Here is an 18445-nt window from a genome sequence, read left to right on the forward strand (position 1 = left end):
AGGCTCTTCTTAGACACATGTACGCCTTCCTTCCCCATCCCTGGAAGAATATTGCAACCCAAGCACTGCAGTGTGCTGTTGCAGCCTCCTCTCACCTTCTGAACGTAGAAAGGTTTCTTATCCTCCATATGCCTCAGCCTCCACAGCAGGGGAATAATAATACTGGAGGTCAGGGTTGAATGAGTGACTGTGTGCAAAGCACTGAGAACAGGGTTTGACCTTCGAGAAGTACACTGGAAGTGAAACTTCCTATTAAATCTCATCACCACCACTGCTATCCACACCACCACCATCATTACCGTCATTACCGCCAACAGCAGTACCACCATCACCATCACCACTGACACCACTACAACTACCATCACCACCTCTACCACCACTGTCATCAAAATCATCATCATCATCATCACTGCAACCACCGCCATTACCACCTACACTACCACTATAACTATCACCATCAAAATCATCACCACCATCACCACTATTACCATCAACAGCATCACCACCATCAGCATCATCTTTTCATCCTATCATCACCATCATCAACATCATCACCACTATCATCATCATCATCACCATCATCAGTATCGTCACCACCATCAACATCATCATCACCATCATCAGTATCATCACCACTGTCAACATCATCTCTATCATCAACATCATCACCACCATCACATCATCACCACCATCACATCATCACCACCATCATCAACATCATCATCACCACTGCTGCCATTGTTACATTATCATCACCACTACCAGCATCATCACCGTCATCACCCCCATGAAAATCTAAGAGAGCAGTTAACTCTTACATTTCCAAGGCCTTAGTTAGTCTTCTAGAATTCTTTAAGGTCTTAATCAGGGTCTTTGCAACTAATGAGAGTAGATTTAGAAGGGATTGAGTGCATCCAGGGTAGTGTGGCTGTAGACATAGTTGATTTACTTTTTTTTCCTATTGGTTGGTCTGCAGAAGAGAAATAGTGATCAGATCTGAAAGAGCCAAGTTGGCAGAATATCATAGTAGATAAGAGAACATGCCCTGTAGAGTCAGTGCTTTGTTTAAGAGGGAAACTTGAGAAGTTATGGCATAGATCTAAATGGAGAATTCACTCATTGGCCAATGGGAGGGAACATTGACCTTGTTGAGAGGTCATTAGCATTTCAGAAATCATTTATATATCCGTATTATATATGTATATATATAGTATATATTCATACTTAGCAGTCCCCTGATTATTGCCCTCATTAATTAGAATGTTTGCAGTCATGCAGAGATACTCAATTTTTGTAATTGATTGTCGATTTCTAGTTTTTTCAGAAAGTCGAGGAATCGGGCCTGGAATCAGAAGGAATTTTTCGACTTTCCGGATGTACTGCCAAAGTCAAGGTACTCAATGTTCTCTGCCTTCGTAGATAAAGACATAAGCTAATCCTAACCAGTGTTCTACTTCTGTGGCGTTCATGGTGCTGGAGCAGTAGCTAAGAGCTACATTTTGATCAGCAAGTAGAGAGAGGGAGAAAGATTGGGCATAACCGTGGGCTTTTGAAAACTCAAAGCCCTCCATCAAGGCCACTCCTACTTCAGTAAGGCCACACCTCCCAGTCCTTCTCTAATAGTACCACTCCCTGATGACTAAGCATCCAAATATTTGAGCCTGTGGGGACATTCTTACTCAGACCACCACAACCCAGTCCCATTGAGCTAATCTTTGTGACTGTCACTATTTCTTTGATAGTACCCCATGGCTCGCCTTAATGCTCTTCAAGACCTCTGAGTATATTTCCTCCCGTGCTGCAATTCATCAAACCTAGAATATGAAACATTACATTAATTCACCATCAAAATGGCTGTGTGTCTTCATTTTGAAGTTTAAAACACCCATCCCTGTGTGGGGAATGAACCACTTCCGTTTGCTAGGTTTTTCTGGCCTTTGAAGTCATTGAGCCCATTTTCTTCCATTACCAATTGAGCTCAGCAGAGACACATTCTTTGGCTCTCCTTTTGGTGGAATTTCTTCTAAGAATTTGTGGCAATACTCATAACCACAGGAATCCTCACTCAGCTGTTCTGAACCCAAATTCCATTTATGGTAGCGTCAGCGTTTACGTTTACCACCAGCACAGCAATGTGACTCTGTTTGCCCTGCCTTCTCACATCCTTCCAGAGGCAAGCTCTACAGAGCGGTACAGAGTCCTTGAAGAGAATCATTTTGGATCAATTCCTAGTAAAATATCCCTTTGTGCTTCCCAAGGGGAGCACACAGTGAAGAGTTCATGCCTACCCTTTGGTCTCCCCAATCTATGGACACAGTGGTGGGCCCTAGAAAGAATATTCATGTGGTGATGAGAAGATGAATTTAATTGTGATAGACCCACAAAAGGAAACACACAGAGGCAGAAAGACATCCCTTCTTTACTTCATTCAGTTCAGTACACATTTCGTGGGGTCTGTTGCTATGAGCATTGTCAGGGTAGAAATACAGGACCCTAACAGGATATTTTCTAGATGAGAGCATAACAAGTGGGCTGTGTCTATTGGGTCCTCCAGAGCGGAGATGGATTGGCAGAGCATGGGCTGTGGTACGAGCTTGTCCGTTTCCTCCAGCACTGGGCGGAATGGGGTAGGCCTGGACCATCTGCCTGCTCAGCCCCAGGCTAGGTCTGCTTTCAAAGAGCGGGCTGCGGCAGGTGCTGAGGAGTGGCCAGCTGAGAAGAGAGGCAGCTGCCTGAACCTCTTGGGAATGAGTGTGGCGAGTTCTCCTTGGAAGGAAGATCTGAAGCAGGGCAGGTTGGAAGTCCTGACTCCCTTCAGTGAGGAGTTGGGCAAACACAGACAGGATTTCATTTGGAAGGCAGATCACTTCCCAGTGGCTCTTGCAGCGTTTCTGTCCTGATTTTTATCATTTTCCTCCCTAGCATGCTCCCAGGGGAAACTAGGACCCCTTCCATTGTCTTAGGTGATCAGCAGAGTCAGAGCCCCCAAGAAAGCCAAAAAATCAGGCTTCCAAACCAGAATCAGACTCCGTTCCCCTAACCCTCTCTCTTCTCAGCTCCCCTGTCTAAAGAAAACGTTCTTACGTACCCCAAGTTTAACACAAGAGCAGAGTTATTTTTCCTCAGATAACCCTTTGTGTAAAAGCTGCTGAGCAAAGGCTGACTGCCCTTTCAGCGTGTCCTTAGATAGACACATTCCCAAACTGCGTTTAGGGCCAAGTCTTTCCCCTTAATTGGTTTGATGTTGAGTCGGTCGATTTATTCTGCTGCTTGCGAAGCCAAAAAATTCAGTCCAGATGTTTCATCGTTCTGGTTTTAGGAAAGTGAGCGTGGAAGACATCTGGGCCAGTGAGTAGAAATAGGGAAATGAGGTTAGGAGAGACAGACGCGATATGTTGCCGGGGCCTTTATGTCTCTCCGTTATTCAAACCTTCAGTACCTGTGCTTGCTTGGGTTTGGTTTCTGTAATATCATCCTCTGCACTATACATCCTATGGAACAAACTTGGGGAAAGACAGTTTTTTTTTTAAATCTGTTACAATCATTCCTGATCTGTGCCATGATTGGTTCAGCCATGGCTTCCCATTCTAGATAATTTCTGAGACTGACAGGAAGGGACTCGGGCCTGAGAGGAAGCTGCTCAGCTGGAGCCAAACAAGGACATCACCACAAAGCCAGTTCCCAAATCTAAGGCCCACAGATCATTTGGAACCAATCTGATGCTTTGGAATGTTCGATGACTTTCTTTTCAAAACATCAGAGAAATTTGAGCCAAACACTGGGACATGTTTTAGGCAAGAAGGCAGATGGTTTGACACATAAGATTTTCCCTTCCTCAGTTCCATTACCTTGCGTGTTGGTTTCTCTCCCGGAGCTGGTGGCTTCCGGCTAGCTATTTGTGTTTTTTGTGAAAATGCTTCAAAAGGTGTTTGCGCTACAAGGAGATCCAAGGACATGACTTCGACTATGCCCGTGTTCTCCTTAATGGAAAACAAAAAAATGGGTTTTTATTAACTGAGAGATTAGCTGATTGGTTAGCTAGTTGGCTGGCTGGCTGGCTGGTTGGTTGGTTGGTTATCTGGTTAGCTGGTTGATTGGTTGGTTGGCTGGTTGATTGGTTGGTTGGTTGGATTTTTGAGACAGAATCTCACCATTTAACCCAGGATGAATACATACTTATCAGTTTCCTGCCTAAGTGTGCTCCCCATTTTTGAAAGGGTAGATCAGAATGACACATCTCTCAGCAAGCTTAGCAGAAATCTCAGTTTGGCAGGCTCTGGGAGCCATGGAAGCATTTGCATCTGGCATGTTGGTGAGCTGGTCCTGATAGGAGAGGGTGAGATGAACAAAGTGTCTGTGACTAACTCTGTCTAAGGCTAGAAGTAGGTTCCCATGAGAATGGAGCGGAGGCTGTAAAAAGCGGAAGGTTACCTGAGTCCTGTCTACGTATCCGCTTTAAAGTGAGCAGTTGGCGTCAGTCAGGGAAATGACTCCAGCTGCCTAGTGTTTGAGGAAACCCGGGTGTTCGAGGGAATGGTAGAAAGTGAGGATGACTTGGGTAAAGAACCATGAAGGATGGTTTGCACCGAGAAGCAAACTTTTCCAAGTAGAACTTAATGTGAGTGGAACTTAACGGCCACCCATTGTTTTAACACAGCTGCTTGCGCAGGGCAGCAGACCATAAGGATTGGGCAGGCGTGCTAACATGTGGAAGACATGTGTGTGCGTGTATGTGTGTTGGCAGAGAACTGCTGTACCCATTCCAGGAAGAGGTCACTATTCTGCACGCTGCAGTGAAGTCAGAGTTACTTTATTAGGACGTTTCTCTTTGCACACATGCGTTCCTGCTCTGACTTAGAAGCAGAAGTGAGGGCAGCAGAAGGATTAGGACAAAAAGAAGATGGCGGTTTATCATGTGGGGGCTGTGGTTTCCCGCCAAAACCACAAAAATGAAGCTACAGACTCAGTTAATAACTTTTTAGAGTTGTGTAGAATTAGCCACCTGTTTCAAGATTACTACTATGTTCAGGCTACCACTGGAAGGACTTTTTAAAAGTTAATTCACAAACAGGTATTTCAGCTCTTAATCACATGGGAAGGTTAGCGCTAGCAGCTGCTTAGCCGTCTAATTGCCAAAGCACAGCCCGTGTCATGAGAGTGGGGACAGAGGACCTGGCGTTCAGCAGCCTCGAGGACTGATCCCCTCCCTGGCTTTGCAGCAGTACCGCGAAGAACTGGATGCCAGGTTCAATGCTGACAAGTTCAAGTGGGACAAAATGTGTCACCGGGAAGCTGCCGTGATGTTGAAAGCGTTCTTCCGAGAGCTCCCCACCTCCCTCTTCCCCGTCGAGTACATACCTGCCTTCATCACGCTGATGGAAAGTAAGTGACATCAGAGATTAAACGTGGTGGGACTGAGACGGGCGGAGGTCGATGCAGCCCGTGAGCGGCCGAGTCCCACAGAGCCAAGTGTGCCTCTCCTGGGTTTGCACATCGAAATCTGATAATTGTCCCTATTTTTTTAGTTTGCTGAGAAACTTTTGGATTTTAAAGATACTGTATTTTTTTTTTAAATCAGTTCTGGAATTTGCAGTTGATGCTTATTCTAAATATTTTAATTTGCTTGTTGACAGGCCGTGGTTTGTTTTTTTGTTGTTTGTTTTTTTTTACATTCACTGTAAGCATGTTTTCTTTCACACTGTTTGCATATTTCTGAGAGCCACTTAAAAACCTCATCTGCTACTCCCAGCCCCTGGCTTATCTCATGATCCGGGTCTTCTTCTAGAATGGGTACATACACTTCGTTGTATGTGAAGTTAATTTCAATTCTGTTCTGGGTGTTGTGTTGGGCTGCTGTGCTTAAATAAGTCATTTGCTTGATGGGACCAAAGCTGCCATCAGTCGTGTGTGTGTGTGTGTGTGTGTGCGTATGTGTGTGTGCATGTGTGTGTGGTGTGTGTGCATGTGTGTTGTGTGTGTGTGCGCGTGTGTGCACACAGAAGCCTCCTCTGCCACTCTGCACTCTTTATTTCTTGCTTCTTCTGACACCGGATCTCTATCTGAACCTAAAGCTCACTTTATGTCTACACTGGCTGGCCAGCGAGCCCCCACGACCTGCCTGTTCCTGTCTCTAGCATTAAGGTTATAGGTATTTCCCATCAAACCGAGCTTTCTCTGTGGGTGCAGGGGATCCAGACTTAGGTCCTCATGTTTGCATAGCTAGTCCGTAACCCAGTGAGCCAGCCTTGCAGCTCATCTGTCACCCTCTGTCTTGCCGCCTCACACGTGTATGCTTGCGGGTTGGCCTGAGATTCGGTGTGGCCTGCTCCAGAGCTAGAACCTCACCTCTCTGTATCTCGTTCCCCCATAACATTCCAGGGTCCAGTTGCCTCCGACCCTGACCCAGTTTCAGGGCAGACAGTCCAGAATTTTCTATTGATCTTTGAGTCTTCATCACCTCACACCGCCCGGGCTCCTGGGGTCCGGGAATGTGGGCCACGTCCCTGCTCTGAGTTCGCCGGCCTCTCCAGTCTGCCCACTCTTGTTTCCTTCTCTGTCGTGCTATGTGGTTGTGGGTACTTTTCAGAGATTGTCATTGTCCCCTGTAGGACCGCCCATCGGCCAGACACATACAGTACCACACCAGATTTCCCTGTTTTAGGTCAAACTTTTAGAACACTGGTTCTCCTGGAAAATAGTTTCCTCCTTACTCTGTGTTGACATACACCAAACAACTTTGCTGAAACGATCTGGCCTAGCGGATTTGTGCGGCCCAGCAGTGTGAATTTAGATAAGGGGGGACCCAAGCCTCCCACGCCAGAGCTACTCAGAGCTGCTGCAGAGGGCTCCAGCAGGAAGGTGTTTGCTTTGTAAGTGTAAGGACTTGAGTTCAATCCCAGGGTCAGTGTAAAGAACCCTGGCATGGTAGTGCACACTTGCAATTGCAGTGATGGGAAGATGGGGGTAGAGATGGGCGGGCCCCTAAAAGGACACTGGCTGGATAGTTTACCTGGTAAAGTTCCAGGCTGATTAAAGACCCCCGTCTTAATGAACGGTGGAGGGCAACTGAGAGATAACACTGAAGGTTGTCCTCTGACCTCCACATATGGATGCACAGACACACACACACAGACACACACACACACACACACACCACACATACACACACATGTACAAGCCACACAGACACCAACACACAGGAGTCTGAGCTCCCTGCCGCCCATCATTCCCCATCCACAGCAGCCAATGCACTTCTCTACAAGGGAGACTGAAAAAAATACCCTGAGAGAGTTCACAGAGCACGCATGCGCCTCTGTAGAACTTTGCGAGGGAAAGTACTGCATTGCCGGTGATCGATCTGATAGCAGCCAGCTCTGCAGGAAGCTCAGAGCTCTGGCCCCTGGTCAGGGGGAAATAGTTGCCCTTTCTGCCACCTGAAGGAAGGACATGTTGCAATGAGATTTGTGATGAGGAAGCCATGATGTATGTATGTGCATGCGTGCGTATGTACACACGTGTCTCTGTTGGAACTACCTTCTGCATACTCAGACAGAGTTCAGAAAGCAGATTGTTTACCATTCCTGCAGTTAGTGGCTCAGCCTTGGCTGATTCCGTCAAGGACTAACTAGTTCATCAGCCAGACTTAGGTACTTCCGGGAAAAGCATAATGATTTTCTGGGAAAATAACAACTTCAGGAGAAAGCAAGCTCCGTGCTAAGAGGCATTAAACGAATTACCCACAAACTATGAGCCAGACCGTGTACGGCCAAGTTCCGCCAGCAAAATGAAAACGGAAATGAAAAATTTGCCGAATCAGACTTAACAATTGTAAAGGAAACCTTGTGATTCTCTGCAGTGGAAAGAAGGGCTGCCCCGCCTGGGCTTGCTCCTGTTGTCTTTCCCTGCGGTGTTCTGGGATTGATCACCTCTGAGGAGAAGGCTCTCTGCATAAAATAGCATCTCATCCGGGCCTGGCACTGGACACACTCCTCATAGGCCCTGCTGCTTATGTATGGTCACATCAATGCACGTTTGCCTTTTCAGGAATACTAAAACTATAACATGTTCCTTTTAAGAATTGGACGTGGCTACCTAAAGTCCAAGTGGATAAGGCGGAGTCAGTGTGGTCAGATCTGTGGGTGTGCCCCCTCACACACAGCGGTCGGTGTGGTCAGATCTGTGGGTGTGCCCCCACCCTCCCACACAGCAGACACACACTTGTCACCAGCTCTCCACCTCCAGCGCACATGTCTTCCACTGGTGCAGTAGGTTCCCACTTGACGCTTGCATTGCTGGGATGCTCAGTGCTTCGGTGGCGAGCATCCGCCTGCCTCCAGCCACGGACTGTGAATTGATTGCAAGGGTGCCCTTCAGCTTGAGAACTCCCCAGGAGCCCAGAGCATCTCACCTTCTGCAGACACTCTTTCCCCAGCCGACCGTTTTGAAGTGAGCTGTGAAGGGAAGCTTCAGTGGACGCTTCATTTTCAGCGTAGATGCCAGCCCTCTGGTGCCATCTGGTGTTGCTCGGGAATATCAACACTCCAAAACTAGCTAGTCGTCTCCCTTAAATGTCTATGTGAGATAAGGCATATGTAGCATTGGTCATCAAACCAATGTGCCCACACAGGAGACGACTGTTTCTAGGAACTGGCATGAACCCTATGTGCACATTAGCTCACTTAGTCCTCAGGTCAGCCCTATGACTTAACAAGGTTTTATAGATGGCAAAATGGAAGCAAAGGGGTTAGTACTGAATGCAGGGTTGGAGTCCGGGTCTAGAGCATGCATCCTCCGCCCTCCTATGCTGCTGTGTCCTTGTGTGTGGTGTTTATTTGCTCTTGAACTGGGCTTTGTCTTCTGTTTGCGGAGTAAGGCAAGGTCTGTGGACGCTCGTTGAAAATGAACCTGTCATGTAAATCTAGAGTTATTTAGAGGACCTTCTTGGCTACCTGCCTGTAAATAGACCTCATGGGATTGCAAGGGGGTGACAGACTGGGGCTCCTGTCCAAATGAACAAATTAACATTGTTGAGCTCCAGACCCGAGTCCTTCCCCTTAGCTGTCAGCGCCCTCCTGCGCCTTCAGATGTCAGCGCGGCTGCTGTCAGTGCACATCAGTGGGACTTCAAGCGTGTTATCGTTTCTGTCTTCTCGTTAGGGGGGCCTCACATCAAAGTGCAGTTTCAAGCCTTGCACCTCATGGTCATGGCCCTACCTGACGCCAACAGGGACACAGCCCAGGTAAGTGACATCGACCTCGGGACCTGTCACGGGGTTCAACTGGGGAAAACAGAAGTACGACAGCTCACAGAGCCCCTGCGAGATGCAGTTCCACTGTCTCGCATGCTCCTGGTATTGTTAGGCTGAGGAAGGCACAAAGAAGGGAAGTTCTAGAATTCTCTTTGAACATTAGCATTCAGTTCCCTCCGTTCAATTGGAGCATGCCCAGCGTCTAAGCAGATGCCAGGATTAAGTGTGGGGAGTGGGAGAGATAAAGATGAGAGGCTACATGACCCCACACCTGGATCCCGTGAGAAGGGTTAGCTCCTCTCCAATCCTGTGATTCCTTCCAGCCTGGTGGGGGAGTACTGATCAGCCCTTGAGGAGGGCGTCTGACATCACTGCGCTACGAGATTTCTGAAGTACCTACTTTAGAACATATACACACAGCATAATTTAAATCGTTCTAGGTTTTAGGAGTTTCGATGCCACCTGGTAGAGTCTGGTCATTTTTCAGATTGGAAAAACAAATTCTAGAGAAGGGACTCACTCACCTGCTTGGCAGGTGGCAGGGCGACTGTTGGGCTGGCATCCGTAGTCCCCCTTCCCCAACTTCCCTTCCTCTCCAGTCCATTTGTCATGTTAGTAAAATGTGAGCATTTCTCTGCAGTTTTAGGGACGAGTGTGTGTGTGTGTGTGTCTTAGAAAGCTGGTGTATGCAGAGCAGGTGCTTGAAACCTTTGAATTGAGGCCGAAGTAAGATGAGTTGAATGAGCCCTTGATTTTACGGCCAGTCAATAGAATGTAGAAAATGAAGGCGTCTGATTGCTTTCTGTCTGCATGGCTTGGGACAGGGAAGGGAGTCGGTACAAAAGCTGCGTGCAGACACTTGCCAGGGGAAGATTCCACACTTAAAATGCAGTCCAAAGAGCCAGGCACAGTGCTGCATGCACGTAATGCCAGCACTCGAGAAGCTGAGGCAGGGGGATCGCAAGTTGGAGGCCAGTATGAGCAGCAAAGCAAGGTCATGAGAAACAGCAGAAAGAGGCTATGTCTCAAGTACTCGTTTAAAACTTGGAGCTGCATTTGGGTCTGCACAGAGTGTGAAGAGGCTCCTCTTGTTCAAACCATTTCTCATTGAAACGGTAACCAGGTACTGGCAGTAGGACTTTCCGTTAAGGGGCTTTTACTTAGAGAATTATTTTTCTTCCTTCACAACAAAATTGCATTTTATTTCATTTGAGCTGCAGTGTTTTGTCTCCCCGGTTGATACTTAATTTCAATATTTGTCAAGATTGTTTAGGATAAAAAGTAAGTCTATTATCTGTAGCCTCCGTGGTATTAAGCCCCAAAGAATGGGATAACTTTATGAAGCCGACAATTGAGTTTACTGCTCGCTTCTCTTCTTCCAAGCATATTAAGGGGACATAGGACACATTTGCTCACACTTGCCTTCTGACACGTTCCCAGCAACACAGAGAAGGGATGTGGGAATGAGTGGTCGCCATCTGGGAAACCTGTCAGTGGTTCCCAGTAGAGTGACATGGTTCTCCTGCCTCTTTTAGGCACTGATGACGTTCTTCAATAAAGTGATTGCCAATGAATCAAAGAACCGCATGAGCCTCTGGAACATTTCTACGGTGATGGCGCCAAACTTGTTCTTCAGCAGAAGCAAGCATTCTGACTATGAAGAATTGCTGCTAGCCAACACCGCAGCCCACATCATCCGCCTGATGCTGAGGTACCAGAAAATCCTGTGGAAGGTGAGTGACAGCTCTGTGGCTGTCCAGTGTCCCTACGAACTATACCAGGTGCAGGAGGATGTAAATGATCCAGGATCAAACAACCTAAGACACAAAAGGAGAGGAAAACAGTTCACGGTGGCTCGTGATATCCTACGCCATCGGCCTTTCCTGTCCACAGGTTCTCCAACTCTGGATGTAACCAACCATAACGCCAGCCATCTTCCCAAAGTTTTACAGCCATCCTGAGCTGTTCAATCATTAGACCCTAAATAGTACACTCAAACAAACAATGCCTTACACAGTGTTTGCATTGGGTAGGTATTGTGAATCGTAGCTGATTTGCAGGGTAGAGGAGGATTTGTGCAGGCTATGTGCAAACACTGTACCATGAACTGATTGCTGGGAGGAAGAAGGCAGAGTCAGGGAGACGCCATGGATCTGCCACCGGAGATAGATGTGCTGAAGCTTTGCTGGTAGGCCGCGATCTTGTGGTGATGTAGAGATTAATAGAAATGGGTTAAATTAAGATGTACAAGTTAGCCAATAAGAAACTAGAGCTAATGGACCAAGCAGTGATTCAATTAATACAATTTTGTGTGATTATTTTGGTTCTGGGTGGCCGGGACAAAGAAGGGGCTCCCTGCAACAGCTGAGCATCCAAGGATTTCAAAACCTAAGGGGTTCCTAGAACCAGCTTCCCTTGGAGACAACAGGGCATTCTTTAAATGTGTTCTAAGCATGTTTTCTAAGCTAAATGGAAATCCTCGTCACTTTTCTAATCTTAAGAACAAATGTCACATCTTCTGGCTCCAAGATAATGAGGAGTTAAGAGTACCTTCCATAATGAATGGCTCGGTCTACCAGGATGCTTTTGCTGAGATGTTCCTTTCTAGTCAAGCCCCTGTCTTCTGCAGGTGCCGTCTTTCTTAATCACCCAAGTAAGAAGGATGAATGAAGCCACCATGCTGTTGAAGAAGCAGCTCCCGAGTATGAAAAAACTGCTTAGGAGGAAGACCCTAGAGCGGGAGGTGAGAGCATCAATGGAGCAAAGGCTGGACCAAAGCAGGGCCAAGGCTGGACCACAGCAGGGCCAAGGCTGGATCCCAGCAGGGCCGAGGGTGGATCCCAGCAGGGCCGAGGGTAGACCCCAGCATGGCCATGGAAGTCCACAGTCTAGGCTTTCTCTCTCAAAGGAGGAATGGAGTTATTAAAACACACAAAGATACTATAGAAAGTCTCCACAACAGAGCACTAGGATCTATCTTACGTGTTGAATTACATGCTTTGGGGTTAAAGTTCTTGGAATGTCTCTCTCTGGAAGATTGTTTGCTATCCAACTCATTAGAATGGCTGAAATGACCTTACACAAGTCGAAAGTCAGCATTGTAGCCCTCTCAGTGATTTAAAGACGATCAAGTTGTCATGGTTTGAACGTGCAGTGTCCCCAGGCTCCTGTTTCAACACTTGGTCCTCAGCTGGCAGCACTGTCTGGGAATGTTGTAGGACTTGTACCAGGTGGGTGGGGCCTTACTGGAGAAAGCGTGTCACCCCAGAGCTTATTGTTCAGTCCCCTTTCCTCTTCACTCTTGGCTTCCTGCCACTGCTCCCCTGCTTTCCCTGCCGGGATGGATGTACACCTCTGGAACTGTAAGCCAAAATTCTCCCTTAAGCTGACTTAGGGTATTTTTATTGTAGCAACTAGGTCATACATACCTATAACAGTATATCAATTAAGTAGAAAAAGACATTTCTTTGTTGACAAATATAATAGATAATTTTCAATTTCTTAAAAAAATTACATAGCATTCCCAGAGATCTTGTGTTTAGTACAACTAGTTATGTGGAGAATAGCAGTACATTCCAGGCATTGGTTTTATTCAGTTCTGAGGATGCAAAAACTTGAAACTCATTTTGTGCTTAAAAAAAAAGTACAGCACCATAGAGGATAAAGGAATCTAAGAGCCATGAACACACAGAACCATGCCCTAGCCCAAATCAGCTATACCGACAGTGAGCCAGGGCCACTGATAGAAAAATGATAAAGATATGGATGATAATGGATAAAGTGGGTTCTAAGCTCCATCTTGAAGAAATGGATAGCACTAAAGGGAGAAGGAACGAGAATCAGAGATGATGGGGAGGAGGCATAGTGCTCACCACTGTGGGGCAGGCAAGAGACTGACTAATTGATATTCCCACAATCACAATGTCTATATTACTCTCATTTATTGCATTGTTGTGAGGAGCAGCGGGCCGCTTCCCTGCCGCCCCAGCTCCCTGCCGGCAGCTAGCTTATGCCCCGAAATAATTACACGGAAACTGTATTCTATTAAAACACTGCCTGGCCCATTAGTTCCAGCCTCTTATTGGGTAGCTCTTTCATACTGATCTGTGTAGTCCACGAGGTGGCTTACCGGGGAAGATCTTAGCCTGTGGCTGTGTTGGGTGGGAGAATCAAGGCGACTCTCTGACTCAGCTTCTTTCTCCCAACATTCTGTTCTGTTTACTCCGCCTATCTAAATTCTACCCTATCAGAGGACCAAGCAGTTTCTTTATTAATTAACGAATGAAAGCAACAGATAAGATACAAGACCCACCTCCATCATTGCATTAAAAAAATGATGTCTTCTAGAAGAAAACGAACCTTTTTCTGTGCTGGAGATTAAATTCAGGGCCCTGCTAGGCAGTCACTCTATTGGTAAGCCACACTCCAAGCCAGAACCAAGAGGTAATTCGAAGGATTTTTTTTTAAATTAAGTTCAACATCTAGATGTCCTTAGAAACAGTTTCTTTAGAGACTCTTGAAACAGTCTTATTTAGTAGTTTGGCTGGTCTTTTTTGACTGTGTAATACCTTTTGTTAAGACTTGACACTGAGTATTATGGTATTTTTACAAATCAGATCCACAGGGCTCAGGCCAGAGCTCAGTGGTAAAGAGCCTACCTTTTATGCATGAGGGCTTAGGTTTAATCTCCAGAACCAGCGCTTGCATGCACATGTACACACTCACACACACACGCATGCACACACACACTCATGTATGCACACTCACACACACACATTCACACACTCACACTCATGTACACACATGCACGCACATAGACTCACACACATACACACACTCAAACACACATGCACACACACTCACACACATGCACACACACTCACATACATGCACACACACACTCATGTATGCACATATGCACGACAGAACAACAGAACCTCCCCACTCCAGCTTGTGTGCCTCCTCGTATGCCCAGTTCTGGATGTGCACACGGCTGTCTAAATCCTCGGAACACCTGAGCCTTTTCAGTTCTGTGCTGTTTCTGCAGCTGTTATCTATGGCAGTAGATAAACCTGGCACACAACACTTGTGCCCACAGCTCTGACAAGTTCCAAGACAGGTAACATTTAGGCAGACCATTCAAGCCCCCAGGTAAGTCACAAGTAGTTGGGAGTCTTGGTGAGTAAGGTGCATCCTTTTGTACCTACGTCCAGGATGGAGGCAGTGACAGACAGTATAGGTGCAGGTTGGTAGTCTCCAGACGTGGAGCTGAGGAACAGGGGTGGGAAAGGTGGAAGTGGAAATACCACTAAACCCGGGCTGGGAGGTGATGGGAGAGTTGTGAGTTGAAGGTCGCGGTGAGCTACTTGCTGAGTTCAAGGTTGACTACATTCTGAGACCCTGCCTCAAAACAACGCAGCAGCAACTGTAAAACACCACACAGCCTGCTGGTCTTAGGCAGGGCAGCTGGTGTGCTTGACACCGTGTAAACTCTACAGTGCCGTAGGAATGCCAGCTTTTTTCATGCTTTGACGGTCCACAGAAGCAAGCGCCAAAAGACAGAACACTTTAATTCCATTGTAGCAGGCCATGCTTAAATGCTTCATGTTAGTTGGAATAAAGAATTAAGTTACAGGTTACAAATGAGAATCACTGAGAAGAGCTAGTGGGGTGACTCAGCCAGTAATCTTGAAGACCTGAGTTCAATCCTGGGAACACACACGGTGAAAGGAGAGAGTTAACTCCCACAAGCTGTGTGTTTGTGTCGACCCCCACAAACACATCCGCAATCAGTCAGTCAGTCAGGAAGTAAATAAATGAATGAAATAAAAATGTGGAAAGGATATAGAAGAAAATTTAGTCACTGCTGACTTCCACCCTTGGAGAAAACGAACACCAGAGGCAGGATATGCATCCACGGAAACGCACAAGTGTGTCCACCCCAGATGCTCTGTGCTCATGCAACAGATATAAATACACGCCTTCTCGATCCTCTGCAGCCGCAGTCTCTGCACATGAAGAAGGAAACTACTCCATAGGTCCGTGTTGCAATGGTTCTGAACACGCACAGACCTTTTTAGTGGTTTTAAAAAGAAAAAAAAAAAAACCATCCATGGCAGCTTATTTACCTAGCAGTTATAGTCTGGTAGGTACAACAAGCCAGCTAGGAGTGACGTGAAGTATTTTGGGATGATGTTTACCTGTGCCACTTTCTGTAGGGTGCCTGAGGATCTGTGGCCTTTGCTGTGGGTTTGCGGAACCTGTGCTCTGCATGCGTTCCTCCTATCCTATGTGACTGCAGCATACAGGAAACACTGTCCCTGGTCTTGCTGTAGCGGCTTCATAAACAGTAACACGTGTCCCGTAGCCGTGCGCCCACCCCCTTTGCTTCTTTTATGCATTCTTACATGGGTGTACAATAGCTTGCCTAGGCCGCCTAGACTGGTGAAGCCCGGATGGCATTCCATTCATTTCTCTCATGATTTGAGCTTTAGTGAGTAAACTGCTATGTATGTCATTGTTTTCACAATTGAAATAGGTTTGAAGTTGAATTTGCAGATGAGGAATTTGGGGGTCAAAGAGCATATGTACTTCTTAATTCTATAGGTACCCAAATATTGTCCACAAGAATTACTCCAGGCCAGAAGCAGCATGCACTTACGTTCTCGGGGCTAATCTGAAAGATGGAATGTGTTTTCTTTAGGTTTCAAGCCCCAAGACCTCAAAGGTACCACAAAAATCACCTTCAAGAAGAATGGTAAGAACTTTTTTTCTTTATAGCTAACAGTGTGTGGGGTGTGTGTGTGCGTGTGCATGAGTAGGTGTGTGTGTGAGAGTATGTGTGCATGAGTGTATGTGCATGTGTGTGTGCATGAGTGTATGTGCGTGTGTGTGCATGAGTGTATGCGCATGTGTGTGTGAAGTACGAAGCCTTCTCTCACTCCTGTCCTTTTTCATCTCTGAAATGGAATCACCGTGCAGCAAAGGCTGACCTTAAATTAAAGCTCCCATGATCTGAACACACTAATGAGAGACATGTGTATGCCCAGCCCCCGTAACGATTCATTCTCATGTAATACTCTGTGAGAACTTCCACTACATTCTTGGGCCTCAGTCTGTCCTTCAGGCTTGCCCTTTCTAGTTTGCATATGGAGCGGTGATACAGGAACTCCAGCTGATGACTAGGTGGTTGGATGGGTAGGAAGGTCACCAAGGATAGGAGGGATGTGAGTCCGTTCTGTGAAGAGGCCCAAGAATATCAGAGTGACAACCGGTCTGACAGAGTCATCTGGAGAGCTCAGAGGGAAAGGGTCTTGAAATGCTGGAAAGGGTGTTTTAGGAGTGAGGTCTTGACTGCAGTAGGCTATGGTCTTTATCTGTGCTCCCCCAACTCCAAAGCCCACCATGTTGATTCCCTAGTGTAGTTCTTGATGGTGATATTAGGGTATAATATAAAAACTAACCCAAATTTAAAATACCCTGCTTCAGGTTCCTAGGACTACCATAACTGCACCATAGGTGGGATTGCTGAGACATTAGAAATTTATAGTCTTCTGATTATGGAGCATAAAATCCAATTCAGAATGTCAGGAGAGTGGGTTTCTTCTGAGCACAGTGAGGGAAAGATCTATTCCGGCTGCTCTGTTAGCCTGTGGTGTCTCCCTGTGTGTCCCCTCAGTCTCCACTCTGTCTTCCTGTGGTGTCTCCCTGTGTCCCCTCAGTCTGCACTGTCTTCCTGTGGTGTCTCCCTGTGTCCCCTCAGTCTGCACTGTCTTCCTGTGGTGTCTCCCTGTGTCCTCAGTCTCCACTCTGTCTTCCTGTGGTGTCTCCCTGTGTCCTCAGTCTCCACTCTGTCTTCCTGTGGTGTCTCCCTGTGTCCCCTCAGTCTCCACACTGTCTTCCTGTGGTGTCTCCCTGTGTCCCCTCAGTCTCCACTGTCTTCCTGTGGTGTCTCCCTGTCCCCTCAGTCTCCACTGTCTTCCTGTGGTGTCTCCCTGTCCCCTCAGTCTCCACTGTCTTCCTGTGGTGTCTCCCTGTCCCCTCAGTCTGCACTCTGTCTTCCTGTGGTGTCTCCCTGTCCCCTCAGTCTCCACTCTGTCTTCCTGTGGTGTCTCCCTGTGTCCCCTCAGTCTCCACTCTGTCTTCCTGTGGTGTCTCATGGTGTGTCCCTTCAAGTCTCCACAGATGTTTCCAAGGGTGTTCTAACTTGTGTCCTTTGTCTCTTCTCTTCTCCTTAGGACACAGTTCTCACCAGAGTAAGATAGTTTGGTTTATCTCCAACTTTACTTACTACTCTAATCTTGACCTTATTTTGAAATAAGGGACATTCTGAGCTTCTGTGGGTTAATACTTCAATATATTACTTCGAGAGACCAATTAACATAGTGTTCTAGACTATGTGATATGTGTGTATGTATGTATACATCTTAAAGTAAGGTTTTTAGGATATTGTTCAACAAAGATAATGATAAATATTGCTAGATTTTTATATATATATACAGGTAAATTCAATGATATGGAAATATATATATTTCACTAGATATATATGTGTATGCATATTAATTAATTAAAGTAGGATTTTTAGGATTTTCTTCAATAACGATACTTATATATATAAAGACACTGATAAATATATAAAAATACACACATAAATTGTTCAATGAAGATACTGATATATATTTCACTGTATATATGTGTGTGTATATATACATATATGTATATTAATGAAAGTAAGGTTTTTAGGATATTGTTCAATAAAGATGCTGATAGATATGATTATTTGTCAGAATCCATATTTTCTTCTCTATGATGCCAGGATAAGGAGGCATAAGTGTAAAGAGAGTAGATGCCAGGGGCAGATGTGTCATTAGTCTTCTGGCAAAGCAGGACGGCATGTTCTGCTCTGGTTGAGTATTGGTCATACATATGTGTTTCCTCTTCTGAATGTCCCTGATTTTCATCTCTTGCGTGCGATTTTTGAGCCCTTCTTTGACGGTGTTTTGGTCTTTCCTCCCTGGCAGTCTGACGTGCCAGAAGGCGTCATCAGGGTCCACGCTCCACTTCTGTCCAAAGTGTCCATGGCCATTCAGCTCAACAGTCAGACCAAAGCCAAAGACATCCTGGCGAAATTTCAGTATGAGAACAGGTGAGTGCGCCAAGCTGAAGGTAGCGTGTGAAGAGGAGCGTTCCCAGGTGGGC

The 18445-nt window shown here is 46.3% G+C and overlaps 1 protein-coding gene across 1 annotated transcript in view; it reads left to right on the forward strand.

Annotated features, from left to right (window-relative positions):
* LOC121459043 (rho GTPase-activating protein 28) overlaps positions 1-18445 on the forward strand; it is a 174047-nt gene that overhangs the window by 146815 nt on the left and 8787 nt on the right. The window contains exons 10-16 of the mRNA XM_041668543.1: positions 1316-1393; positions 5220-5382; positions 9156-9238; positions 10783-10980; positions 11877-11990; positions 15951-16004; positions 18268-18392. Of these exons, the coding sequence (XP_041524477.1) occupies positions 1316-1393; positions 5220-5382; positions 9156-9238; positions 10783-10980; positions 11877-11990; positions 15951-16004; positions 18268-18392 (815 nt within the window). The remainder of the gene's footprint in view (positions 1-1315; positions 1394-5219; positions 5383-9155; positions 9239-10782; positions 10981-11876; positions 11991-15950; positions 16005-18267; positions 18393-18445) is intronic.

This window comes from Microtus oregoni, unplaced genomic scaffold (genome assembly GCF_018167655.1).
Source record: "Microtus oregoni isolate MIOR12 unplaced genomic scaffold, Mior012 000018F_ref0000195, whole genome shotgun sequence".
Taxonomy (NCBI): Eukaryota; Metazoa; Chordata; class Mammalia; order Rodentia; family Cricetidae; genus Microtus; species Microtus oregoni.